Source organism: Schistocerca serialis, chromosome 8, assembly GCF_023864345.2.
Source record: "Schistocerca serialis cubense isolate TAMUIC-IGC-003099 chromosome 8, iqSchSeri2.2, whole genome shotgun sequence".
Classification (NCBI taxonomy): domain Eukaryota; kingdom Metazoa; phylum Arthropoda; class Insecta; order Orthoptera; family Acrididae; genus Schistocerca; species Schistocerca serialis.
In genome coordinates this window covers 620,096,207-620,121,151 of record NC_064645.1, presented here as the reverse complement: position 1 = coordinate 620,121,151, position 24,945 = coordinate 620,096,207, and the positions used below count along the sequence as shown (strand labels likewise).

Sequence of the window (24,945 nt, the reverse complement as noted above, 5' to 3'; positions counted from 1 at the left end):
CTCATCATGAGTCTTACGCTGATTCAATGGTTCGGGACGCTATTTTACGGCTTGCTCCTGATAAAGAAGTTCGGCAACGTGCCTTACAATTGCCAAACCCGTCGTTGTCGGAAGTTCTCAGCATCGCTCAATCGTTTGAAGTGTCTCACGCTGCTGGTGCGCAAATAGACGCGTGGTGTGATGTAGGCGCTGTACACACCACTTTCGACGCAGACAATGTGCCTGTTTCACAGGAAAACGACGATGTGGCGGCGGTGCACTCGCGTCAACAACGTCGCGTTGGGCCGCCACGCTCGCAGCGAAAACAGCAACCACAGAAGCAGGCTCGTTCCGCCCTTCCTTCTTGTCCACGTTGTTTCGTACAGCATGACAGAGCCGCGTGTCCAAAACGTTGGGCCACGTGTAATTCATGTAGGAAAAAAGGCCACATTGCTTCTGTGTGTCAGTCCCCTAAAGTTCCTGTCGACGAGGACGAGGCATCGAACATGGATGTTAACTGTGTGCTTTCTCCAATGAATAAGTTGTTTGTTACTGTTCGTGTTCTGGATAAAGACATTCGCATGCAAGTGGACACTGGCTCTGCAGTAACTCTCATTAATTCTCGCACGTATTTGGAGTTAGGCTCCCCTTCCTTGTCTCCAGTTACGCGAAATCTACGAACTTATAATAAGCAGAAAATTCCTATTGTTGGCCAGTTTGATGCTTCCACTGCCTACAAGTCTGTTGTTAGGCCCCTCACGTTTTATGTGGTGGATCATGCGGGCACTGAAAACCTGTTCGGTTATGATGCTTTCCAGTTGTTCGGGTTTTCCATTGATGATGATGTGCACCTCATATCTGAGGACGTTCCGTATCAACAGCTGGATGGCTTGTGTTCTGAATTCTCGTCCGTGTTCTCTGCGGGTCTGGGTCGGGCCAAGGATTTTGAAGCCCACATTACTCTTAAACCTACGGCTCGCCCTAAGTTTTTCCGGGTACGCCCTATTCCGATGGCGTTGCGTGCGCCTGTCAAAGCTGAGATAGACAGGTTAACGGCTTCGGGGATTCTCCTTCCTGTTACCTCCAGCGAATGGGCATCGCCCATCGTGGTGGTTTCTAAACTAAACGGGAGTCTGCGATTGTGTGGTGATTTTAAAGCCACTGTCAATGCTCAAAGCCTCATTGACACTTATCCTCTTCCCCGTCCTGAGGAGTTATTTACCAAGCTCGCTGGGGGCCAGTTCTTTTCCAAACTTGACTTATCGGAGGCGTACCATCAGTTGCCGCTGGATGCATCTTCCAAGGAATTTCTCGTCATCAACACTCCTTGTGGGTTGTATCAGTACCAGCGGTTACCATTTGGCGTCGCTAGCGCGCCGGCCATTTTTCAGCGGTTTTTGGAACAGCTCACGGCTTCCGTTCCCGGCTGCATCAACTACCTGGATGACATTGTTGTCACGGGGGCCTCCACTGAGGCGCACCTTCGCAATTTGCGTTCACTGTTTCGGGTTCTGCATTCAGCAGGGTTGAAGTGCAATCTGGACAAGTCTCAGTTCTTCCAACCCTCCATTGTGTATCTTGGTTTCCACTTGTCCCGTGAGGGTATACGTCCTCTACGACAGCACGTTGCGGCCATTACCGCTCTACCCCGGCCGTCTACGGTCAAGGAACTTCAGGCGTTTCTAGGCAAGGTTGCTTATTATCACAAATTCATTCCCTCCGCGGTGGCGGTGGCTCATCCTCTGCATCAGCTGTTACGCAAAAATGTTCCTTTCTGTTGGTCCGCCGAGTGTGAGCAGGCTTTTGTCCGCCTGAAGGCTCATTTGCAGTCGGCGCCTTGTCTTGCCACATTCCGTCCGGGTCAGCACTTGGTTCTGGCGACTGACGCGTCACAGTATGGCCTAGGGGCTGTTCTCGCCCATCGGTATGAGGATGGGTCGGAACGACCCATCGCCTACGCTTCCAAGACCCTCAACGATGCCCAACGGCGTTACTCTCAAATAGAAAAGGAGGCGCTCGCTATCATTTATGCTCTCAAAAAGTTCAGCGTTTTTTTGTATGGCTCTAAGTTTCACCTCATCACCGACCACAAACCTCTGGTCTCTCTGTTCAGCCCCTCGGCGTCGCTTCCGGATAAGGCAGCTCACCGCCTGCAACGTTGGGCCTTATACTTGTCTCGTTTTCACTATGAGATTCACTATTGCCCCACGGCCCAGCACGCCAACGCTGACGCGTTGTCGCGTTTGCCGATGGGCCCCGACCCGGTTTTCGATCGCGATGAACTCCTCTGTTTCCACATTGATGAGGAAGAACGTCGTGCGGTCGAGGGTTTTCCACTTACAGGTTCGCAGGTCGCGTCGGCTACTGCGCAGGATCCGGTCCTGCGTCAGGTGATTGGTTTTGTTCAGCGGGGTTGGCCGGACAGGACCAAGGGCCGGGCGTCGGATCCCCTTCGCAACTACCATGCCTTGCGCCTTCGTCTGTCTGTTCGTGAGGGTGTTGTTCTTCTGGCCACGGATGGCGCATCTCCACGGGTTGTGGTGCCCGCCTCTCTTCGCAAAGCTGTTCTCAAACTATTGCATGAGGGCCATTGGGGGATTTCTCGGACTAAGTCCCTGGCCCGCAGGCACGTTTATTGGCCCGGTATCGATTCGGACATCGCCCACATGGTCGCTGCGTGTGATCAGTGTGTTCAACAACTGGCTGCGCCTCGTCCTCTGCCCTCTCCGTGGCCTGATCCGGCGCAGCCGTGGGAACGGGTGCACGCTGACTTTGCCGGCCCCTTCCTCGGCACTTATTGGCTACTGTTGATTGACGCCTTCTCGAAGTTTCTGTTTGTTGTTCGCTGTCCGTCGCCCACCACTGCGGCGACGACGCTGGCTTTGTCAAAAATCTTTGCGCTAGAAGGTCTTCCATCCACGATTGTCACGGACAATGGCCCTCAGTTCTCTTCGCAGGCCTTCCGTGATTTTTGTACTGGACAAGGGATTCATCATGTTACAGCACCGCCCTTCCATCCGCAATCGAATGGGGTGGTCGAGCGCCTTGTCCGCACTTTCAAAAGCCAAATGAAAAAATTCCTTAGTGATTTTTCCACAGATGACGCTCTGTTGCAATTTCTGAGTTCTTATCGCTTCACGCCTCTGGGTGATCGCAGCCCTGCTGAACTCTTGCATGGCCGCCAACCGCGCACCCTACTGCATCTGCTTCACCCTGTCAGGCCTTGTACTGTGTCCCCTAGTGCGGGAAAATACCCGGTGGGCGCCGACGTGTGGGCACGAGGGTATGGATCTCGCCCTAAATGGATTCCAGGGGTGGTCCAGGCTCTTCGCGGCCGCCGGCTTTGTGAAATACGTACGGACGACGGCATGGTTGTTCGCCATTACGACCAGATGCGCCCACGAGTGGTGGCCACGCCGGTACCACCGCCCCTTCTTTCGTCTCCACCAGCCCGAGAAGCCAGTCCTGTCGCTGCTGCCGATCTTCCGGGCGTGTTGCTGCCGCCGCCGTCGCTACCGCTTCCGAGTACGCCGGAACCGGCCCCAGTCGCGACGCCGCCTTCTCCGGGACCCATCTCGCTGGAGCACACCCCCAGGTCCACGACACCTATGGATGCTGCTCCGGAGTTTTCACCCATCATCTCGTCCAGGAGGCACGTTCCACGCGCCAGCTTCCGTCCTGGACATTTTCGACCATACTCTCGTGTTTCTCCGCGGGATCTTCTCGGGACCTCCCAAGAGGCCATGGATGTCTCCGCACTGTCCGTGTCTCCACGAAAGTGAGCGTTTTTTTTTCAAGGGGGGAAAAGTGTTGTGACAGTGCCACGACATTCAAAAGTGCCGCTACGTTAGTACGCGAACACGGCGATAGAGGCGCTCCGCAGCTCGGCCGAGCGCGGGAGCGCCACCTGGTTATGAACGGCGCCGGCCGCATGTCACGGCCCGGCAGTCGAGTGACAGATACGGAGTTAGTAACATGTAACCCGCGAGTGTTTCTACTTTTGTATCTCCACGCACTTTATTAGTGATTAAAGGTTATAACAAGGACCAACCATCATAATGGAAGAAGTAAACTCTGCCATAGCTGCAATGAAAAATGGTAAAGCGGTAGGTACAGATACGGTACTGGGAGAAATATTAAAATGCTTGAACCAAGATGGGATAAGAGAAATATTGAGATTATGTAATAAAATATATGACAGTGGTGAATGGCCTGTGGACTTTCTGACAACAGTAATGATTCCATTACCGAAAAAACAAGGAACCAAGAAATGCAGTGAGCACAGGACAATCAGCCTCATTTCACGTGCAGCCAAAGTGATGTTAAGAATAATTAATAAAAGATTTGAAAAAGTAATGGAGGAGAATCTTGGTGAGGAGCAGTTTGGCTTTAGGCAGAATACGGGCACCAGAGATGCAATAGGGCTCCTACGAATCTTGGGAGAAAGATTTATTGAAAAAGGAAGAGACCTATATATGTGCTTCATCGATCTAGAAAAGGCATTTGACAATGTGGTTTGGGACAAGCTGGTGACTATAATGAGGGAAAAGGGAGTGGGCTGGAAAACCAGAAGACTTGTAAACTCATTATATCTTAATCAAAAAGTTTCAATTAAAGTGAGAGGAGAAAGTCCAAACTGGATCGGACTAGGAAAAGGAGTAAGACAAGGAAGCTGTCTATCACCTACTCTTTTCAACCTCTACTTGGAAAACATGGTGGACTAATGCTCATTAGATGACAAAGGCGTAGAAATTGGAGGAAAAAGAATAGGGTGTTTGAGGTTTGCTGATGACATGGTCCTTCTAGCCACAGGGGAAAAAGAATTACAGGATTTGGTGGACACCATTGAAACTAACGGGAAAAAATATGGAATGAAAATTAACACAAATAAAACAAAAGTATTGGCACTAGGAGGAAATAAAAATTATGCTGAATGAAGAAATACTAGAACAGGTGCAAAATTTTAAGTATCTTGGAAGCAGGATAGACACTGACTGGAAGTGCACCACAGAAATTAAAACAAGGATAGCAATGGCAAAAGAGGCGTTTTATAAGAAAAGGAGAATTTTCTGCAGCGGTCTGGACAGAGAACTCAAGAAGAGACTCATAAAATGCCTTGTATGGAGTGTTCTTCTATATGGTGCAGAAACATGGACTATGAGGAAGAAAGAGAGAGAAAGGCTGGAGGCTTTTGAGATCTGGACATGGCGGAGGATGGAAAGAATAAGTTGGATGGACAGCGTAAAAAATGAAGAGGTACTGAGAAGAGTGGGAGAGAAAAGACAGTTACTAAATGTAATAAAGAGAAGAAAAAGAAACTGGATTGGGCATATATTAAGAAAGAATGACGGACTGATAAAAACAGTTTTAGAAGGTTATGTAGAAGGGAAAAGGCAGTGAGGAAGGAAGAGATTCCAGATACTGGATGACATGATGGACGATACAACATACAGCACCGGTAAGAAGGAAGCAATGGATCACAGAAAATGGAGAGGCAAAGGACCTGCTAATATAGGAGATAACTGATGATGATGACGATGAAACTTTATATCACATATTTGGAAACAAAAACAACAAATATAACTTTACCTGCGAGAAACTGTGGCTTTTTGTGCTGGTATATGGTTGTGCTGATGGACCAAATCGATTATGTTCACGAGCTGAGGCTCTCGGTGAATAACTTAGTTCATTCTCCTGGCCCTGCTCATGCACGTCCCTCTCAGACTTCTTTGGTAATCTTGGATGACTGAACCGTGGTTCTTCATCTTCATGTGGAGGAGATAGCTGAACCAGAGCATTTAATTTTGCAGCATTCTGTTTATCAGCTTCCACTTCCTGGAAGTAGTGACAAACAGCACAGTTAAATTACAAATCTTTTTTTAACATATTTCAGTCATAAATATTAGGTCATAAAAAAATTACTAATTGTTTTAGGTTTCATATCTTGTCAACAACAGGCACAATGAGATACTGACAAACTTCTAATACCCACGTACACAGAAGAATGAAAGGGATAATGGGATGTCACCAGAATTTGTACTCACCAGCTTATCACATGGAAATGACTGAAATGATGGATAAAAGCTAATATGATACTACTATGTAATCAATAAGAGGAAAGAGTGACTACATATACAAAAAAAAAATCGAGTTAAGGCTCAGGCCTTACTTATTAACAGATATCGAGTCTTTGAATGCAGTACCACCATAGCGGAGAATCGCCGTTTATATAGGACACCAGGAGTTGTTGAAGTCCAGTTTTGCATTCCAAACAAAGATTGAAGAAAATAGTGTTAAAGCAATTTACAGTTTGTTTCCATAGATTCCATCGAGAAGGATAATCTTCAGTGACAAACAAATTGAAGTATAAGTTAACAAAAGACAAGCAAAAGTCATAGAAATTTAATCAGTGCACAATATAAAAAATAAGGTGGGTAAGTCGAACCTATCGATACCGAACATGAACTTTGACCTGTGAAGTACTGATGTTGTGGCATGTGGTGTCCTGTGCACACAGAGATAGAAAAGAATATTCATAATATTTATTTGGCTTCCATATTACATTTTGGAACATGGCTTTTGGTGACAGACCAGTTGTGTGTAACGTGCATTTGATTGTGAGTTGGGAAAGCCAACAAATATGAATCAGTAATATAATTTGTGATGAATTGTTGATCTATAAGGTAGTCCAATGCCTAGGTTAGTTTGAAAGGTGGAAGTCTGGTTGTGAGTTGGTCAGTGAATGTGATGACTTGAGAATAACTACAATTCTTGTTAATGTATGTATTATAATGCACATTGAATTTCAATGAGATATTTATGTCTGTCATTTTTATGACATCATGGATGGAATCGGCTGGTTCAATATTTCCATAAATTATCACTGTAGTGTGTTTTCACCAGCTAAATGTAACCTAGTAAATTAGAAGGAAAGTCACTACTTTAAAAAAAGTTGCTGCTGTGTCAGTTATATTTAATAACTGTTGTTTATCTTCTGATGGCAGCCTTCATAATAATCTGCAGAAGTGGCTAAAGTGAAATGTTTTTAATTTGCTTATTGGATTGGTAGGCATTCCCAGTTTCTTGTTTTCTGTTAGATAGGAGCTTGCTGAATACCCTCACAGTAGGATGACAACTCCAGTGCAAATCCTAGACAATGAGGAAACTTCAACATAAAAATTAATTTTGTGTTTTGTAGGGGATTGTACAAACGTCAGTTCAGTTGAAACCATCTTTGTTATACCCAACAAAATAATTAAAGAATAAGTGTACTGGGAAATTTAAGAACACAATTACCTTAGTTGATTTAGATGAAAAAGCAATAGTTGATGATTAATTTGACCAGTATGGTTAAATATTTAAAATGAAATATACTGATTAGTCACATCCAAATTATAGAAGAAAAGTATTATATCATAAAACATAAAAAATACTAAATCACAAAGTTCGAAGTTAAATTACAGGAAGCAAAGTGGTGAAATATTTATACATCAGAAAATGCAGAGTGAAAATACAGCTTTATACACCCACAGCTTTATATTCCCACAACATTTAGAATCTGGTGTTCCCCTAAAACAAAATGGAGCAAAGCTAAACATAATCAAGAACAAGGCATGGATAATACCTGAGATTTAAGTATATTCTGCCAGGAACAGATAGCTCCACCTAAGTCAGAGGACATGTCGTAATGAAAAGATAGAAACTCCATTAACATCAGTATTTTGAGAGGTTCCAGTCTGTTACTGGTATTTAAAAAAAGGTGAAACATTTGTACTATGCTCAAAAGAAAAAATTAATAACAATTTGGAACAATATTAAACAAAAACAGTGACAGGAATTAAATTTCACATACAACTAAACTACCACATACAGAAGCATTAGTTTTAATTCAGCAGAAACTGTTTATGTAAACGACAACATTGCTTTCAAAAGTGCAGTCTATAAGGAGATCGTAATAAAGATAATGCTATTGACTGTGATTCTGTTTCTGGCACAGTATTAAAATCTTGCGCTCACTAGACAGCACTATTCTTCAACTATCTTTGTAATCAATCAATGACTCAGAACATATCTTCTGACAGGCTCAAGAATTTTACAGCAGCACCCATCTATGAGACTGGAGATAAGCAAACCAAATATAATTACAGACCTACTTCACTTCCTCCAGTCTATTCAGGGGTTTTTGAGAAAGTGGCCTATGACATAATGCTGGTTCATATTTTCTAAGCAGAACAACAACTGACTCTCATTCTGGCTTTAATAAAAGACTGCCCACAAAGAAATCCATGCAAGACCCCACAAATGAAGTCACGACTGCGAACCAGACAAATATAATGAAATGTACAGTTGCTACTCACCATAAAACGGAGATACTAAGTTGCAGAAAGTTAGCTTTTGGACAACACAGCCTTTGTCAAAGGCTCCAGCTGCCAGAGACTATGATCATGTGTGTGTGAGTTGCGTTTGTGCGAGTGTGTATGTCGTCTATTTTTGACAAAGGCATTGTTGGCCTAAAGCTAACTTTCCAACAGCCTTTTTGTTGTGCCTTTCTGCAACTCAGAATCTCCACTTTATGGTAAGTAGCAACTATCCTTTTCATTATATTGTTACATTCCATCCTGAATTCTCCATTGTTTTAAAAATTATCCTAGAGCATTTGACTGTATGGACCATAAACCTCTACTTGAAGAGCTAAAATGTTATATCGTTACTGCCAGTCGTCTTACCTGTGTAAACAAAGCTGATGGTCACACTGACAGACTATGACACTGCAATGAAACTAACATAATATGTGGAGACCAATAAAGATCAGTTCCATGTTCACTCTTCTTAACCAACACAAACTGTCTTACCATGGCTTCGAAGGACTAGGCCAATTCAAAGTTTGTGTTATTTTTGGATAACACAAACATGTATCTACGTATATGTACTGCACAAGCCACTGTACAGTGCATGGCAGAAGCTATTTTGTGATAATATCAGTTTTTCTGTCCACTTTCATTCATATTTAGTGAGGGGAAAAATGAGATGTGTGATGATGGCAGCATAATGATTTCACATTCTTCTAAAAACACGTGGTCTTTGGTTCTGTTCAATATCTATAATCATGCCCACTTGAGGAGGATTCCCAACACCGGTAACAATACTGTAGGATTAGCTGCACTAGTATCTTTTATGTAATTTCCTCTACAGCTGTATTGCACTTTCCTAAAACTCTTCCAAAAAGTCTACGTCCCTCAGTCATCTTCAAAATTCCTGATTTTACATATCTGTCCCATTTCATACTGCTTCATATTATTATCTCCCGAACAATTATACTGTGTGACATGGTCATGATATTCACCACTAATCTTGTAATTGGATACTTCTCGGTTCTTTCTCTTTGTCCTAGGCATCATCTTTCATTTATCCAATGCTGTCATTTATTACACATAATGGAAATTTTGTCCAAGTTTTTCAGCATTTCCCTACAATCGTCCAACAATGTTTTCCTGCAGACAACAACATCGACAGCAAACAAACTTATAGTGCTGCTGATTTATCTGATAATTAATTAGTCTATATATATTGAACACATAGGAAGTGCTACTAAGGTTCCTTGGAACACAGCCAGAGGTGTATATTTGTTCCTGAACATTTGCCATCCAGTATAACATGATGAGTCCTTTTAGTCAAATATTCATTGTGCCAGTCATGTATCTGCAAAAATATCCAATATAACTGTATCTTGGTTAACAGCCAAAGATATGATATATTGCAGAACACCTTTTTGACATCTGGGAAGACACTGCTCTTATTTTTTGAAAAATATCATACATGAATAAAGCAAGTTGTAGTCATACAAGAGGTTTTTGCTAAATCCATGATGATTCTTTGAGAAAAGATTGCTTTCTTTGAGAAACATCATAATATTTGAGCTCAGAATATGCTCTAAGTTTCTATAACAGAAGGAAATCAGCAAGAATATGCTCTATGTTCCTAAAACAGAAGGAAATCAACAAATTTATTATGTAATTATGTGGACCTAATGTTTTACCCTTTTTGGAAACAAAAGTCACCTGCATTCTTTTCCAACCATGGAGGATGAGTCACTGCACACCGTATGTTCAACAAATATGAGTTAGAAACAAAGATGATGTGACTTACCATACGAAAGCGCTGGCAGGTCGATAGAAACACAAACAGACACATACATACACACAAAATTCAAGCTTTCGCAACAAACTGTTGCCTCATCAGGAAAGAGGGAAGGAGAGGGAAAGACGAAAGGAAGTGGGTTTTAAGGGAGAGGGTAAGGAGTCATTCCAATCCCGGGAGTGGAAAGACTTACCTTAGGGGGAAAAAAGGACGGGTATACACTCGCACACACAAACATATCCATCCACACATATACAGACACAAGCAGACATATTATTTGGTCTTTAAATATGTCTGCTTGTGTCTGTATATGTGTGGATGGATATGTGTGTGTGTGTGCGCGAGTGTATACCCGTCCTTTTTTCTCCCTAAGGTAAGTCTTTCCACTCCCGGGATTGGAATGACTCCTTACCCTCTCCCTTAAAACCCACTTCCTTTCGTCTTTCCCTCTCCTTCCCTCTTTCCTGATGAGGCAACAGTTTGTTGTGAAAGCTTGAATTTTGTGTGTATGTATGTGTCTGTCTGTGTTTCTATCGACCTGCCAGCGCTTTCGTATGGTAAGTCACATCATCTTTGTTTTTAAATATATTTTTCCCGCGTGGAATGTTTCCCTCTATTATATAAATATGAGTTAGAACTAGAGCTAATTCAACAGTGCATTAAATGTAAAATCTAACTGTAAATCCATCATGGCTTAGTGCCTTGTTTACTTTAAGTAATCTTAATTCTTAATTATTTTTCTATGTCATTGCTAGTAACAACAACCATTGTGAATCAGCCGTTGGTATGGGAGTGTCCTTTTCGGATGAATCCGTTTTTTGAAAGCTGTATTTAATATTTCTGCTTTATGTCTGTTGACTTCATTTTCACCAGACAGATTCTCAAGAGATCAAATGGAAAGTTTCAACAAGTGCATTGACTGTACTTATGACCAGACATTCCTAGGATTTTATGACGAACATTTCACCTGGTTATGAAAGTGAACATTTTTATAGTCTTCATGTGTGGTCCTTTTTACAGATGCACAAGTTGCTAGTAAGTTTTATCTATCAATTTCCTAGCAGTCCCATCTATAACACAAAAGTAATAGTATTTGTTTTCGTAACATTCTCCAAATGGTGCCGAAGAAGTTGTGTTTGTTGTATTTTATTACTTTACTTTACTTATTCATTACGATTGACGATTATAGCTTCATTCACATTTAACCAAAATTGTTCTGTGTATGCCAAATTTGAATAAGTAAGTTTATGGAGACTGTCTAACTGTTTGACCGAACATCAACACTCTCCTTATTTTCTTGGTGTCCTTTTCGCCTTTGGTGACATCAGACCTGTGACACTATTGTTTCGATCAAGTCTGTCTGAAGCCAGAATATGTAATATACTATTATACTTATACATACTAGTTAATTGAGGCAACTATTAATCTAAGTCCACCAAGCCCGATTCCTCTCGTGCATATTAGATTGCATACATTACATGAATTTGCAATTGTAAATAAAGGCAACCCTCAGTTGTAGAACGGAATGACGACAGTGAAAATTTGTGCCAGACCAGGACTCGAACCTGGATTTCCCACTTATCATGAGTTGTCACCTTAGCATTTTGCTATCTGTGCATGACTCATGACCAGACCCAAACTTCCATGTGTTGTCAACCATGTGTCTATGACCTGTACTCACACATCCATTATGTTCCTTTGGACATGCATGCATGCAGGCACTGCAGTGACTACAGCGATTATGAAATACATTAAATGAATTCACAATTGCGAATGAGGACAACCATCAGCTGTAGAATGGAATGGTGGCAATGAAAATTTGTGTCAGACTGGGACCAGATTTCCCACTTATCATGAGTGGCTGCCTTACCATTTGGCTATCTGTGCATGACTCAAGGCCAGACCTAAATTTCCATTTGCCATCAACCATGCACCTATGACATGCATGCATGCATGTTCAAAGTAAGCTTGCATCGTAATCAAACTAACACAGACACTGCAATTTCATATTTGTTTGCCAATACCGAGCAACCAACTTTCAAGTACAATGTCTGACCTGTACAGATATATACACAATGGATGTACGAGTGCAGGTCGCAGACGCATGATTGACAACATACGAAAGTTTGGATCTGGCCATGAGTTGTGCAGGAATAGCCAAATGGTAGGGCAACTGCCTGTGATAATCGGGAAGTCCAGGTTCGAGCCCTGGCCCAGCACTAATTTTCATTGTCATTTCATTCTGCAGCTGATGGTTGTCCTTAATCGCAATTGGAAATTCATTTAATCTACTTCATGATGGTTGTAGTTGCCGCAGTTCCTGTTCCTTTGGACACGCACGCATGTCCAAGGGAACTTGGCCTCGTAATCAGAATAACACAGGCACTGCAATATCATATCAGATTGCAGTCAGATTCATTTTGTACCTTGTTAAACCCAATGTTTCTGCTTCTTACTATAAACACTCCTCCTCAGAAGTCTAATCTCTCTTTCTGACATACATTCCAAATTTAATGTTTTCATGAGATGAGAGCCAACAACCATTAAGTTGTTAGAAAATGCATTTTAACCATCAGCTGTTTTATTTAATGTGTATGTCATGTACCGGTTTTGGTCATAGACAATCATCACTGGATATAAGACAAAACACATCAGTTAAAAACACTGTGACAACCTTGATGCTGTATCAGCTTAAAAGGAAAAGGGGAAATGTTTTTAATTGGTCTGTTTTACCTTATACCCAGTGCTGATTGTCTATGACCAAAACTGGTAGATGACATATAAGCGTTACATAAAACAGTTGTTGGTTAAAATGCATGTTTTAAAGCACAGTCCACATGTTGTCAAAAGTGTCCCTACTCTCCATTTCAGATTTCAACCATCTCTCAGTTCCTATTACGGTGTGATGATGAATGCTTTCAGTGAGACGCATGAGCTTCGGAATTACTCAGGCAACAATTATTTTTGAGATTCTCACTCCAGAGATTTGCCAACCATTCTGTTGAAACGATTGGTTTAGCTGGCAGATTTTTATACTGGGAGGAGAGGGGGGTTCCAGTGATTTCAACTAATCTAAAAAGAAATTTCATTCTTCACATACTCTGTCACCTGAGTATCTATCTCTTGTGTATCAAGAGTGTAAACTAAACAATATCAAATACAGTGTAGCTGACAGCCCTAGAACTATTTCATAGGTAACACTTCATGTTGACATTATCGGTCGTACCCCTAATGAAACAGTGGGTGTAAATTATCTCGGTGTCCAAATAGATAATAAGTTAAAATAGACACACATGGAAAAACTCATCAGAAAGCTTATTTCAGCATGTTTTGCACTTCATAATATTTTACTGTATTTACCTAAAGACACGGGTGGTGACATATTTTCATTCCCAGTTTTTTGGAATTATCTTATGGAGCAATACACCTAAAGCAAATAAAGTATTTCATTAGTGAAAGCAATCAATAACAATAGTGGCCGAAGTAGGCAACTGCAGATCTTGCAGTTAGGGCTTTTTAAGGGTCTTGAAATTTTTACACTCACTTCTCAGTTCATTTATAGGAATTTGTTGCTGATAATAAAAAGTGGTTACAGCAGAACTGTAATTTTCATGAACATGTTACAAGGCACAAAAATAATTTTCTTGTAGACTTTGCATTCTTCTCTGTGGATTAGTATGAAGCTATTCACTCTGGTGCAAATGTCTTCAACCAAGTTTTCACATAACATACAGCTAGAAATTGGAAATCCCTATGAATTAAGTAAATACCTCATTAGCCACTCCTACAAAATATCCAATAACCTAATTTCAAAAGACTGAAAATTTCTTTAAACTGTATAGCAAATAGTAAATGTTGAAAAAGTACATAAAAACTAATAACGTGTTGCAAATAGGTCTTTGTTGATAGAAATGTTATTTTGCACGTATATGTAAATGATGCAAGTAAATTATAAGAGCAGCTGTTAAATGTAACTGAGGAATTTAGATTCAAAAGTTGATACTAACCTTACACTTTACTAAATGGCATTTAGGAGTTGACACTGAGCTTATAAACACAAATAATATTAGTCGATAAAGTGATAGTTTACTGGTCAATACAGTGGGAAAATTTGTTTCTAAGAGAAGTTTTGCTTTAATGTATAACCTGACCCACTCAATATCTCTGTGGGTTTTCTTCTTGATGATTTTGCGTTCAGGTGGGATGTAGATCACATTACATAAAACGCAATGGATAAATAGAAGTTACACGCTAAGGTTCCTTTAGAAAAGTTCACCATACGTTAGATTTTCTTTCAAAGTGATATAATTGTGCTCCATAAGTAAGGTTAACCTTATCGCTTTACTGAGAATTCAAAAACGAACAAATCTGTGTCAACAGCATGTTATGCTGCTCTCTGTCACCATTCAACAAGGTAGAGTAGTTTCTTTTCAAGAAGACAGAGGCATTATAGTATGAATTCACGGTTAATGAAAACATGAAATAAATATGCAAGAAGTACCAGTGTTTACTATATTTAAAACGGATAAGTTTAAGAAAACATAAGAAGCTAAGGATACTAAGGGCTAGTGATACACTAGGTTGCAGATGTATGTTACTCATCTCTACCGGACCCAAACAATATAGGAAATAAAAGGTACAACACATTAGAAGGCAGCAGATTCGATAGTTGTAATAAGATGCGTCATTATCACTTAATATTTTTCGTAGTTCATTCAAAATTACTGTACTATTGTCCTTCCCGGTGACTTCAGCTAGGCCACTTTTATTATGAGGAAGTAATGTGTCATGCTTTCCTTCTCGATATTAGGGTCTGCGACGTTAGTAACTATTGTGGTTTCCTTTATTTTACAGATGTCGCAAAACAAGTTTATAAAATGGTGTGTGGTGATGCATCTGAGAACAGAGAGACTACTGTATTCAGTCATCACATGGTGTTATTTCTCTCGCGCCTCAACAAAAAGCGGTACCACAAATGGCCTACATCGGTCTCGTCGATCGTATGCTAGTTTACTGATGTCAAATTTGGTTAAATTTCTTAGTATATTCATGCAGCTTCAGTGTAAGTACAATTGTAATTCCAACATGCTTTATTGCGTGCAGTAGCAATAAATATCCAATACTCAACTAAAGATTTCCGTGTTTTTCATTATACACACGAACTTAGATATTACGCAAAAGTCCGTTTTTATTGGCAAAGAGGTAATGTAATCATGCAAATAATTTTTAATTTTCTAACCAAATATCTTCGTTGAATTCTTTCGTTGTTTTTCCTTATTTTTTCGATTCTTTCTTCCAAAAGAGAATCGTCACTTCTTGTCGTCTGTGACATGATTCCCTATGACCAACTTAACCTCACATATTACACCGTAGCGGAGGCACACTCCGTTGTGCTACTTGGCGTTAAATTATGTCTTTGCAACAACGCGCGTTTCAGAGATAACATGTGCCTGGCTTCCACAGGTATATAAAACTTGCACATACATGCATCGCATCCCACCCCCACTCCCTCTTACCGTCAGCACAGGCCGTAGAACTGGCTTCGAGAAAGGCTGCACTCCTACGACCTACTTTACACAACCCAAGTCATAATGTGTACAACGCTGTTAAGTGTTAAGGCCACGTACTAACTATGTAGTACTGCGTTCATGGAAATACGAGTTATGAACGTTTTGACTTTGATTGTTGTGAAATGTGCAACATCTGGTAAACTGCTTCCCTAGATATCCAAAGGCCACTGATGCGACTGTAAAGGTACGTTTCCTGACTGATTTGTTATTATAGAAAAGATATTTAAGGCTAGTGTGAGAGTGTAAAGCCATATAATGAACTGCATGGATGTAACATGTTAGTACAAGGTGGCGCATTATCCATGGTAAACCTGTATTATTATCAGTTAAATGATATTATTCAGATGCCACATAACTACTATGTCTGAGGATGTGGAAGTAGTAAACGGACACATACAGAGAAATTCCGAGGAAAAGTTGGATGCTTTCCAAGAGACCCTTAGTCAGCACTAAGCATCAGAAGAAGAAGACATGACAACATTTGATACTTGTGCAGTTCTGCGAGGAAGCGTTCAAGGTTTTACTCGTCCAAAACTATGTGAAGGTTTGATTCCTAAATTTTTCCCCATTCTATCACATTATTTAATTAATGAACTAAATCTCCTTCTGGGAAGGATCCAAATGAAAGAAGGTGTATTGGAAAGCTAGTTATTGATATGAGAAATGAAGACTGATTTGCAAAAAGTGCGATTAAAAGTTTTTCAGATGTGTGTGACAATGTGGATATTACCCCTGTAAGGACAAGTGCTACAATACTGTAATATATGAGTAATTATACTTGTACAGATTATCAGTGGAAGGAATTACAAAACATCAAACCATTGTAAAGATTATGAACATATTGCTTCCCTCCACAGTTCAGCTGAAAATAAATCTAATACGACCTATTTCGATGTGAGATGATATTTCGTTCTAATGTAGCTGATTCTAGCTTTTGTCTGTTTTTTTTTAATGAGAAACTGCAATGATAAAAAAGCATGAAGTAGAAGTATGTACCAGTTTCAAACATCACCACACAAAATTCCATGCTGCCATAAAACTCTTGAGATATTTACTTAAAAGGAGGCACTGCATTACCTATTTTTTTTTATTCTTATGAGTGAAATTGCTGCTCGATATAGAGACACCAAGCAAGAATCTATCGAAGCAGCTCCTCAGAAGTATGTTGTTTGTCAAATCAGACACTGAAAAAACAGGTAATGGAATTCTACTGAATTAAGCCAGACTTGCACAGTATTTCTACACCTTCACTACTGCAGTGCTCTCAATCAGGTAGCTTCTATACACACAATGAAAAACGATTGTGTGTTGTGCATATAGGGTGCACAAGCACATTCAAACAAAGCTGTATTACAGACCTTATTGTGACAGTATGAACTGTACCAGAAATCAGAATTATAATCAGCATATAATTGAAGAGAGAGTCATCTACAGTACACTGATAGTTTGAAACGTTTTTTGGTGCAACATGCATCCAGAATGTTTTTTCTCATAGAGTAATCTTTTATTTTCACATCTCAGGAGCTGGATATGGCGTATTGCGATGAGATGGAATGACATTGTGAAGGAGGATATTAAATTTGTGCTCTCCATTTTGAGACAGCCAGTTTATGAATGCAGATAAGGACAAAATCGTATGGAATGTAATGACATCAGGGTTTGATACTCCCAAGAACCCACATCTGTTTCATTCAAATGAAAATTACCCAACGGATCCCCTGTACCTGTATTGAAGAATGGGAAGCAAAAATTGCAATGCTCTGTGGACACCATGGATAGAGGAGAATCGAATGCAGCAGTAAGTACGTGGCATACAGATTCAATTATAGGGTTTACACTAATTCATTTAGATGTGGCACTCATTTCATTTGAGGCAGAAATAATTAAATATCCAAACATGTGGATGTACTTATTAGCATTTCCTTTTGAGCCTAAAGCGTCAGGTTACAATTCACTTTACTTCTTAAAGGATTTTTGATGGTACAAATATGACTTGATAAATATGAACTGTTTTTGTACATTGCGCCCTGATTCTGTTATTACATGTTAACATTAGCAGGAAGACAGGATATTAGTTTTGTTTTAGAAAATAACAGCGAAATTACACCATTAAAAATAGTAATTTTTCTGTTGATATCATACAACTCCTCTGTTACTACAGAGTAGATGCTTTGAGTACCAACACTGCAGCCGCTGTCAAAAGATTGCCATTTTCTTGTCCTATAGACTTTCGTGACTGCTGGTCATGGATTGTGGTCCCACTGTAATGCCAGCTTACATTACAGTCAAAAAAGTTAAAAGCCGTTTAACTTAATGGCAACGTGAACATCCTCCCATCTCTGTCCACAAGCTTCTGCAGTTGCTACCAGATGAATTCATTAAACAACACATGTCCCCAGTCGTTCATTTATGCATGTGAGTAGTTCGCACCATGGCAAAAAACGGGCTTTATGTCCAACTAAGTGAAGAAATAACTTTTTAAAGTCGCAATATGTTCTTAAACTTCCTCATACGAATCTCGTTGTCACTTCCAGCAAACCTGTATAATCACTTACTTGTATCGAAGCAACACAGCGACATTTCCAGCAAAGCAAGGTAATCAAAAAGTGGAAGGTTATTCATGTGTATCTCCACGATTTTAGAAGACAACTACGTGAAAAGTTAAAGACAAACAGAAAGAGAAACATATCAGTGAACAGAGCTTGTTTCTAAGTTTTGATTCATAATACACGCCTCAGCATAGTTACAGGGCGCACCAACAAGGGCCAGGCGTATCGAAAGCTAGCGTTTTGTGTCCTTGAATCCGTTAAATGTGCATCAGTTGCGATGTTTCAGCGACGATTTAATACAAAAAAGCTCCAACAGGCAAAACAGTCAATGGGAGGTACAAAATATTCTGTGAGACTGGCAACTTATGTGGTGCGAAGGGAACAGGCTGTACATGATCAGCAGCAGGTAGAGTGGAGTGTGTACTGGTATCATTCGTCAGGAGCCTGAACAAATCGACAAAACGTGCGAACAGAATACTACAGATACCACAGTCAAGTGTCTGGCATATTCCATGCAAACATCTGGATGTAAAACCATATTGCCTGCAATACTTACATGTGGTGACTACTCGGGACAGTAAGCAATGTTCTGACGTTTCAAATGACTTGCAGCAGCTACTATAGGAAGACAGTTTTCACAGAAGTAGATTTTTTTGTGATGGTGCCACATTGAATTGGTGTGGGAAGGTGAATCATTGTAACGTGCACGTTTGGGGCACAGAACACCGACACATGACTGTGGACCACGTCGCTAATTCATCTAAAGTTAACGTCTTTTCTTCCATGTCCCCTTTAAAAGTTTGTGAACTACTTTTCTTTGTGGAGAAAACTGTGACTGGTTTCGTGTACCTGGACATACTGCAGCAAAGACTTATCGCACAATTACAGCAAGACAGTGGAGACTTTATTTTAAATAAGACAGCAGTGCACCACACTTTCTGTCAGATGTTCGTGATTACCTCAATACCGAACTGCCTCAGCACTGTATTGTATGTGCCGTCCTCTTCTGGAGTGGCCCCTGCAGTCACACAACTTAGTTGCATGTGATTTCCTTTTCTAGAGTTATGTTAAATATCGTGTGTTCCTGCCTCCACTGGAAGAATTGCAAGGGAGTATAATTAATACAGGCCCTGGCATTAACCATGACTCGTTGGGGCATGTATGGCAAGAGTTTTGACTGTCATATTAACGTTTGCCCTGTAACATGGGTTAAAAGCTTGGAGATATGCTCTATCCACTGGTGTGTGTCTGTTTCCTGCATGTCATGTAGCGTTCATGCATTCATCTTCTGAAACCACAGAAGAATTTAAGAATAACACCATATTGTAATTGAGAGGATGAGTTTGCAGAGTTATTCATTAATGCAGAAATGTCAATATTATAAAGGTATTTATACTTTAGCGGAATGATAATAAGTTTTTAGTTTTATTATGCAGTGCAAATATTACAATTAAATAGAAATAAGAAATGTATTTCTGCGTCAGAGATTTAAAGCTACTCTTGACGCAAATAAAATCCCTTGTAAATGCAACAGTGTTATTATTGACTCAATCATTGAATGATGGCTGATCCTGCACCATTCTACAAAGTCTGATTACGAAATTAAGTACAGGAAAAGTTATATTTACAGCAACTGTTGCCTCGAAGAACCGTGACTAAGGCTCAAAAACAATTCAAACTGTTGAGCGAAGGGCTTTCCTTTCCTATGTACATTCGAAGCATTATAAATAGTAGATGCAGTAAACATATTACACTGGTAATAAAGAGGTCACCAGCTGTCCGGTATCACAGTGTTACTTGTAAATTAATGTAAGCTGCGAAGTGTTACATATCGTTCAGGCAAACGACATTTCACACTCCTTGTGTAGTACAAGGAAAGATGATCGTGAGACGATAATATTAGGTAGCGAGTAAATTGCGAAACATTTACTGAGCAAGGATGTCTGTTTTAGGATGTGCAGACAATTAATGGGGGTTGTGGAATACATGAAAACGGCAAGAGGTGGCTTGACCATCAAAGAGCAACCACACTCTCCAAGAATGTAAACAAAAGACGAAAACTTTTTGTGACAAATGAAACATAGTGTAATCTGGATTTTCGTGCTGAGCCTTCGACGTGCTTGTATTATGAAACGTTGTGTTCTACTCAAATTCACGAGTCACGCTAATGATCTGTACACCCATTCAAGGAAATATGTGTTTGTAAAAGGAAAGTAGTGGACATGATTTCTCGTGATATGAGTAGCAATTATCTATTTTTGCTCCAGTAACAGCTGCAGAACATGTAGTAGTCAAGCCTTTCTTCAGCTGTACATGGGGTTTCAGAAGCACTGATTAACAGAACCTCTACTTCAAGAGAATCAACCATGGCGACCAGATTAAAAGAAAAAGGTAAAAACATCAGATATTAAGTTGGGTGACAGATCTAATGAAATTTTCTGACTCAGCTTCAGCTACAGTGTGTTAACTGTAAGACGGCAGAGTTGTGAGGCAGTTGCAGTGCTGGCACTACAAATTGCGCGTCATGCTTACACGAAAGCTGACGAAAGGCTTGGAAGTAAAACTCGCTTTAAATGTTGTCCGTAAACGAAACTGAAATCGTCATGTACATTAATATATATATAGATGTTTGTCTACTATGCGCTCACAAACCATTCATGCGACTGCAATGAAACTTTGGTGAATTGTTCTCCGAACGACCGAAAAGAGTAATAGACAATGTTTCAATGCGTAGCGCAGTTGATTAGGAAAAGGCTTGTCATGCAGAGCACCCGGGTACGATTCCCATTACTCGCAATTTTTTTCATTCCCCGCAATGTTAAACTATTAATTATAAAATTTAAATATACTTAAACACGCAATATAATTTTGCGAGCATCGCTACGTAATACTGGCTTCCTTCTAACCGTAGGCCTATCGGTAGGGGTTGTTGGCGACTCCCGAGATTGGCCAGCAACTGCCTCTTCACTCATTTTGATTATGTTTAGCACAGCTGCACAATAAAAACACGCACAACAGTACAGCGCAAAACAATAACGAAGCAGACGACGATGGCTACCTTGTACAACACAGTTAGCTATGTAATGTTGGCAGCAGTCGAAACTGCGTGCCTACCGAAGCCTCCCGACGTTTACCGACTTCTACTGATTCAGAACTAGGGAGAGGTCTGCCATCTAAAAGTTTCCACGCTGTACAAGGAGCGAGCCAGCAACTACATAAAACACTAAACCAACAAGGAAAACACTTCGTTTCGCGACCATGGCAGTATGCAGAGCATTGGAGCAACGGGAAGAAAATGGAACACTATAAATTTGTAAACTCTTGAAATTGAATGAGTGAAAAATTTCGGCGTTGCTATTAAAAACAACGATTAAACAAAATGAGAAACTACAAGTGAATGGATGTAAAACTGAGTAACGTTCTGTTAAGAAGAAATCGAAAAGAAATATTGGAACACTTCACGAAATCTGAAGACAAGTCATACAATTATGGTACAAGTATTATGGCAACTTCAGTTAAATCTATGTGCCAAGTAAACCACGTCGACACATGCATATAAGAATGTTTTTATTATGATGAAGTAATTTTTCGGTGGGTTTGTAGGAAAAGTTTGCAGTGGGATCAGAGAAGAAGATTTCGAATCTTGACATCGGTGGGGGTGCAGTAGTACGTAGACAACGCTGCAGGGATGCTGCTGTATGACACAGTGAAGTCCACCTATCGCTGTAATTGAGACACTGGCTGCGCCAGGTGATGCAACTCATCGTGTTACATCGCCACAAACATGCGGTTGCATTGGCCACAGGATAAGAGTGCAGTTCATTGGAAAGGGTAAGGTGTTCAGAAAATACAGAAATCCATTTTGAAAACTTGTTTTTGTCTAGACAGTGGCACAGTGTTTCACTGTTGTTGTGCTTAATAAAACTGTGCAGTAATAAAGAGTACATAATAGAGAATATTTGCATTGTATGATAGTCATTAGTAGATGAATGACTGCATAGGCTCCAGAAAAGGCCAAAGAATTTTGCAACAAATATCTGACAAAATGAACTCCAAATTTAAGGAATTATCTGACAAAGTAAATTCTAATGTTAAGAAACGATCTTACAAACTCGATTCTAATATTAAGGAGTTGTCTGGCAAAGTAGATCCTAATATTAAGGAACAATCTGACAAAGTAGAGTCTAAAAATAATGAACTGTCTGTCAAGGTAGAAAACACGAAAGAAGAACTAAAATTAGAGATAACAAAACATATCAAACAGGAAATAGAAGCTAAATTAATTATCATTGCAAGTTCTTTGACCCAGTTGCTTCAGGAGTTGGAGGGTAAGATCAATAACCAATGCAATTTAGTTAATGAGAAAATTAAAGAGCGAATCTCAGAGGCGAATGAATGTGTAACTGTTTTAGAACGACTGCAAAGAATTTAGAGAACTAGCTAACACACCTGAAACGTTATCGAATTTGGAGGAACGATTACATGAATTGGTAAATTCTACCATACAAGAGAAAGTAGAATCGCTTAATTCTAAAACTCTTTCTAAGGAAGGTGGCGCTGAAGAACATGAATGTTGGTCAAAGTACGTTAAACTTTATCCTATTAAACAAGCATGTACCAATACAGTAATGCATTGCTTGCAAGAGTATTTTCAAGTTGTGGTTAAACCACATTGTCTATTATAACTGGTAATGGCACACAATTTATTAGCCAAAATTTTAAGGTATTCTTGGCTTGGGAAGGGGTAAGACATGTAACTATATTCGAGTATCTCCATGGACCTTATTCAACCTCTTGTGGATGTTTCCCACTGTCTCGTTTTCACAGCACAGGAATTCTATGACAGCACGTTGCTTCTGACGAACGTCAAGTGTAGCCATCTTGAAGACATGCTGTGACGGCGCCACTCACGGGAACAGGTTGAACTAAGTTTTAAAACAAGGGGGAAGGATGTATCTACGCACCGTAAAACTTTCACACATGCAGAATGAAAACTGTATTTTTACAAAAATTGTGTGCATTTCTTTTGGAGTGACCCACGTACATTTACTGAGGATGAATAAAGTACTAAACTGTAACTTTTCTTTACCGTATCTTTGTTGGAGTATGTCGTATTGATTTCCATATAGTCTGCAGGTAACTGAACTACCATTAAACGCAGTTATTCTGTAAATTTCAAACCAGGCAAACGGTGTGTTGAAAGCAGTGTATATTGTGCTGAAATCAGAGAATTTCTGTCAGAAGTAGTCTCTGTTGCGCCGATACCAGATTAAGAGAAAAATTTGTGAGGAGGTGTAGTGGAACACTGCATTAGCCGCTGGTCGCCAGTAAGCATCGTGCCCCGACATCTGTGTTAAGGCAACAGGTTTGTGAAATTATTACAAGATGGGCTACCCTCACTCAGCGTAACTTACCAGTACAGCATTAATGCATGGCGCCGGCAAGGCGATCTTGCCAGCATTGGGGTTTCAGTGGTGTTGCCCAATATGTGACCAGGACTGGCGCATTGGCACAACAATTGCGTTGCTATCAGGTATAAATAACTCTTGATTTTATAGCAGAGTCATTCACAGTCCAGCAGTACCACCAGAATGCTGGGCCTACATCAGCTGCTGCTTTGAGACCCTGCCAAAGCAACTGCTTCCTGCACTAAGTGCGCCCACTGGACTTGGAGCCACAGTGAAGTAGGTCTGCCGGTCAACTCCAGCAACATCCGAACTCCTGCTAGGAGACAGTAGGACATAGCACCCACCTCCTAACAACTCAGTGGGCTTGCCCCTTGACGCCCACCTTGGCCGCCAGGCTGCTGTAACTCATCAAAGCAAGATTCCGGTACATGCTGCTGACATTGGTGTTGTGGCTCACACAGTAAAGGTGTGGGCACAGAGCCCGGTACCGAATTGGCAAAGCAGGGCGCCAGTACATATTGCAGCCATCTGGACGGACGCTAGTCGCCAGATGACTGACTACTGGCCCACTCCTGTGGGGCAGGAATGTGATTGCTTCCCCACCATGCCGCAGAACCAATGTATAAGTTGGAAATAAAGTGTTAATTTAGACAGTCACTTCTTTTTGGGCAACATCATCATGCCATCCAGTATCACCCCTTGGCCACCCAGCACCCTGACAACTTGGTCACCCCACGCCACTCCTGAGGTTGGCTACAAAGTGGGGGCAGGAGTTCTGACATCGCCTTCAGCGGGCATAACAGTGTGCATCATCCACACGGTGCGAGGTCTGAATCGTGATCTGCAGTATCAGTCTGGCGGGGTGAGTCGAGACACTTTATTTTCTATGTGTGTGGCAGGCATGAGATCTAAGAGAAAGTGTTATGTTAACTTGAATGTTACTATGTTTAGACCATAAGAACCAGCTGATCTGCCTGAATTATGTGGGAACAGTAAATGTTGAGACTCTATATGTTTGACAATAAGGTGCAAGGTGTAACTGTTTTCTTTCTGTGAGTTGGTAATTACTACGTATTTGTATTGTGTATGAATGAAGGATAGAGGTGTTGGAATGGCAGAGTCAAAGATACAGAGTATCACTGGGCCAAAGGCACTTCAGGCATTAGTTAATGAGGCATCGCGATGGGGAACAGAAAATCGGTCTTGCTTAGTATGATAGCAGCTGGGTATGAGGACTTAGTGTTGCTCAAGCCACCCAATCTTGTAATAGACCCAGCTGCCACTAACCTAATCAGACCACTT

General features: G+C 40.8%; 1 protein-coding gene across 1 annotated transcript in view; it reads right to left on the bottom strand.

Moving 5' to 3' along the window:
• The window catches only part of LOC126416177 (uncharacterized), a 184,298-nt gene extending 168,785 nt beyond the window's left edge, over positions 1-15,513 (bottom strand). The window contains exons 1-2 of the mRNA XM_050083752.1: positions 15,356-15,513; positions 5,569-5,814 (exon numbers count right to left, since the gene is read on the bottom strand). Coding sequence (XP_049939709.1) covers positions 5,569-5,814; positions 15,356-15,448 — 339 coding nt within the window. The 5' untranslated portion in view covers positions 15,449-15,513. The remainder of the gene's footprint in view (positions 1-5,568; positions 5,815-15,355) is intronic.
• Positions 15,514-24,945: the final 9,432 nt, after the last annotated feature.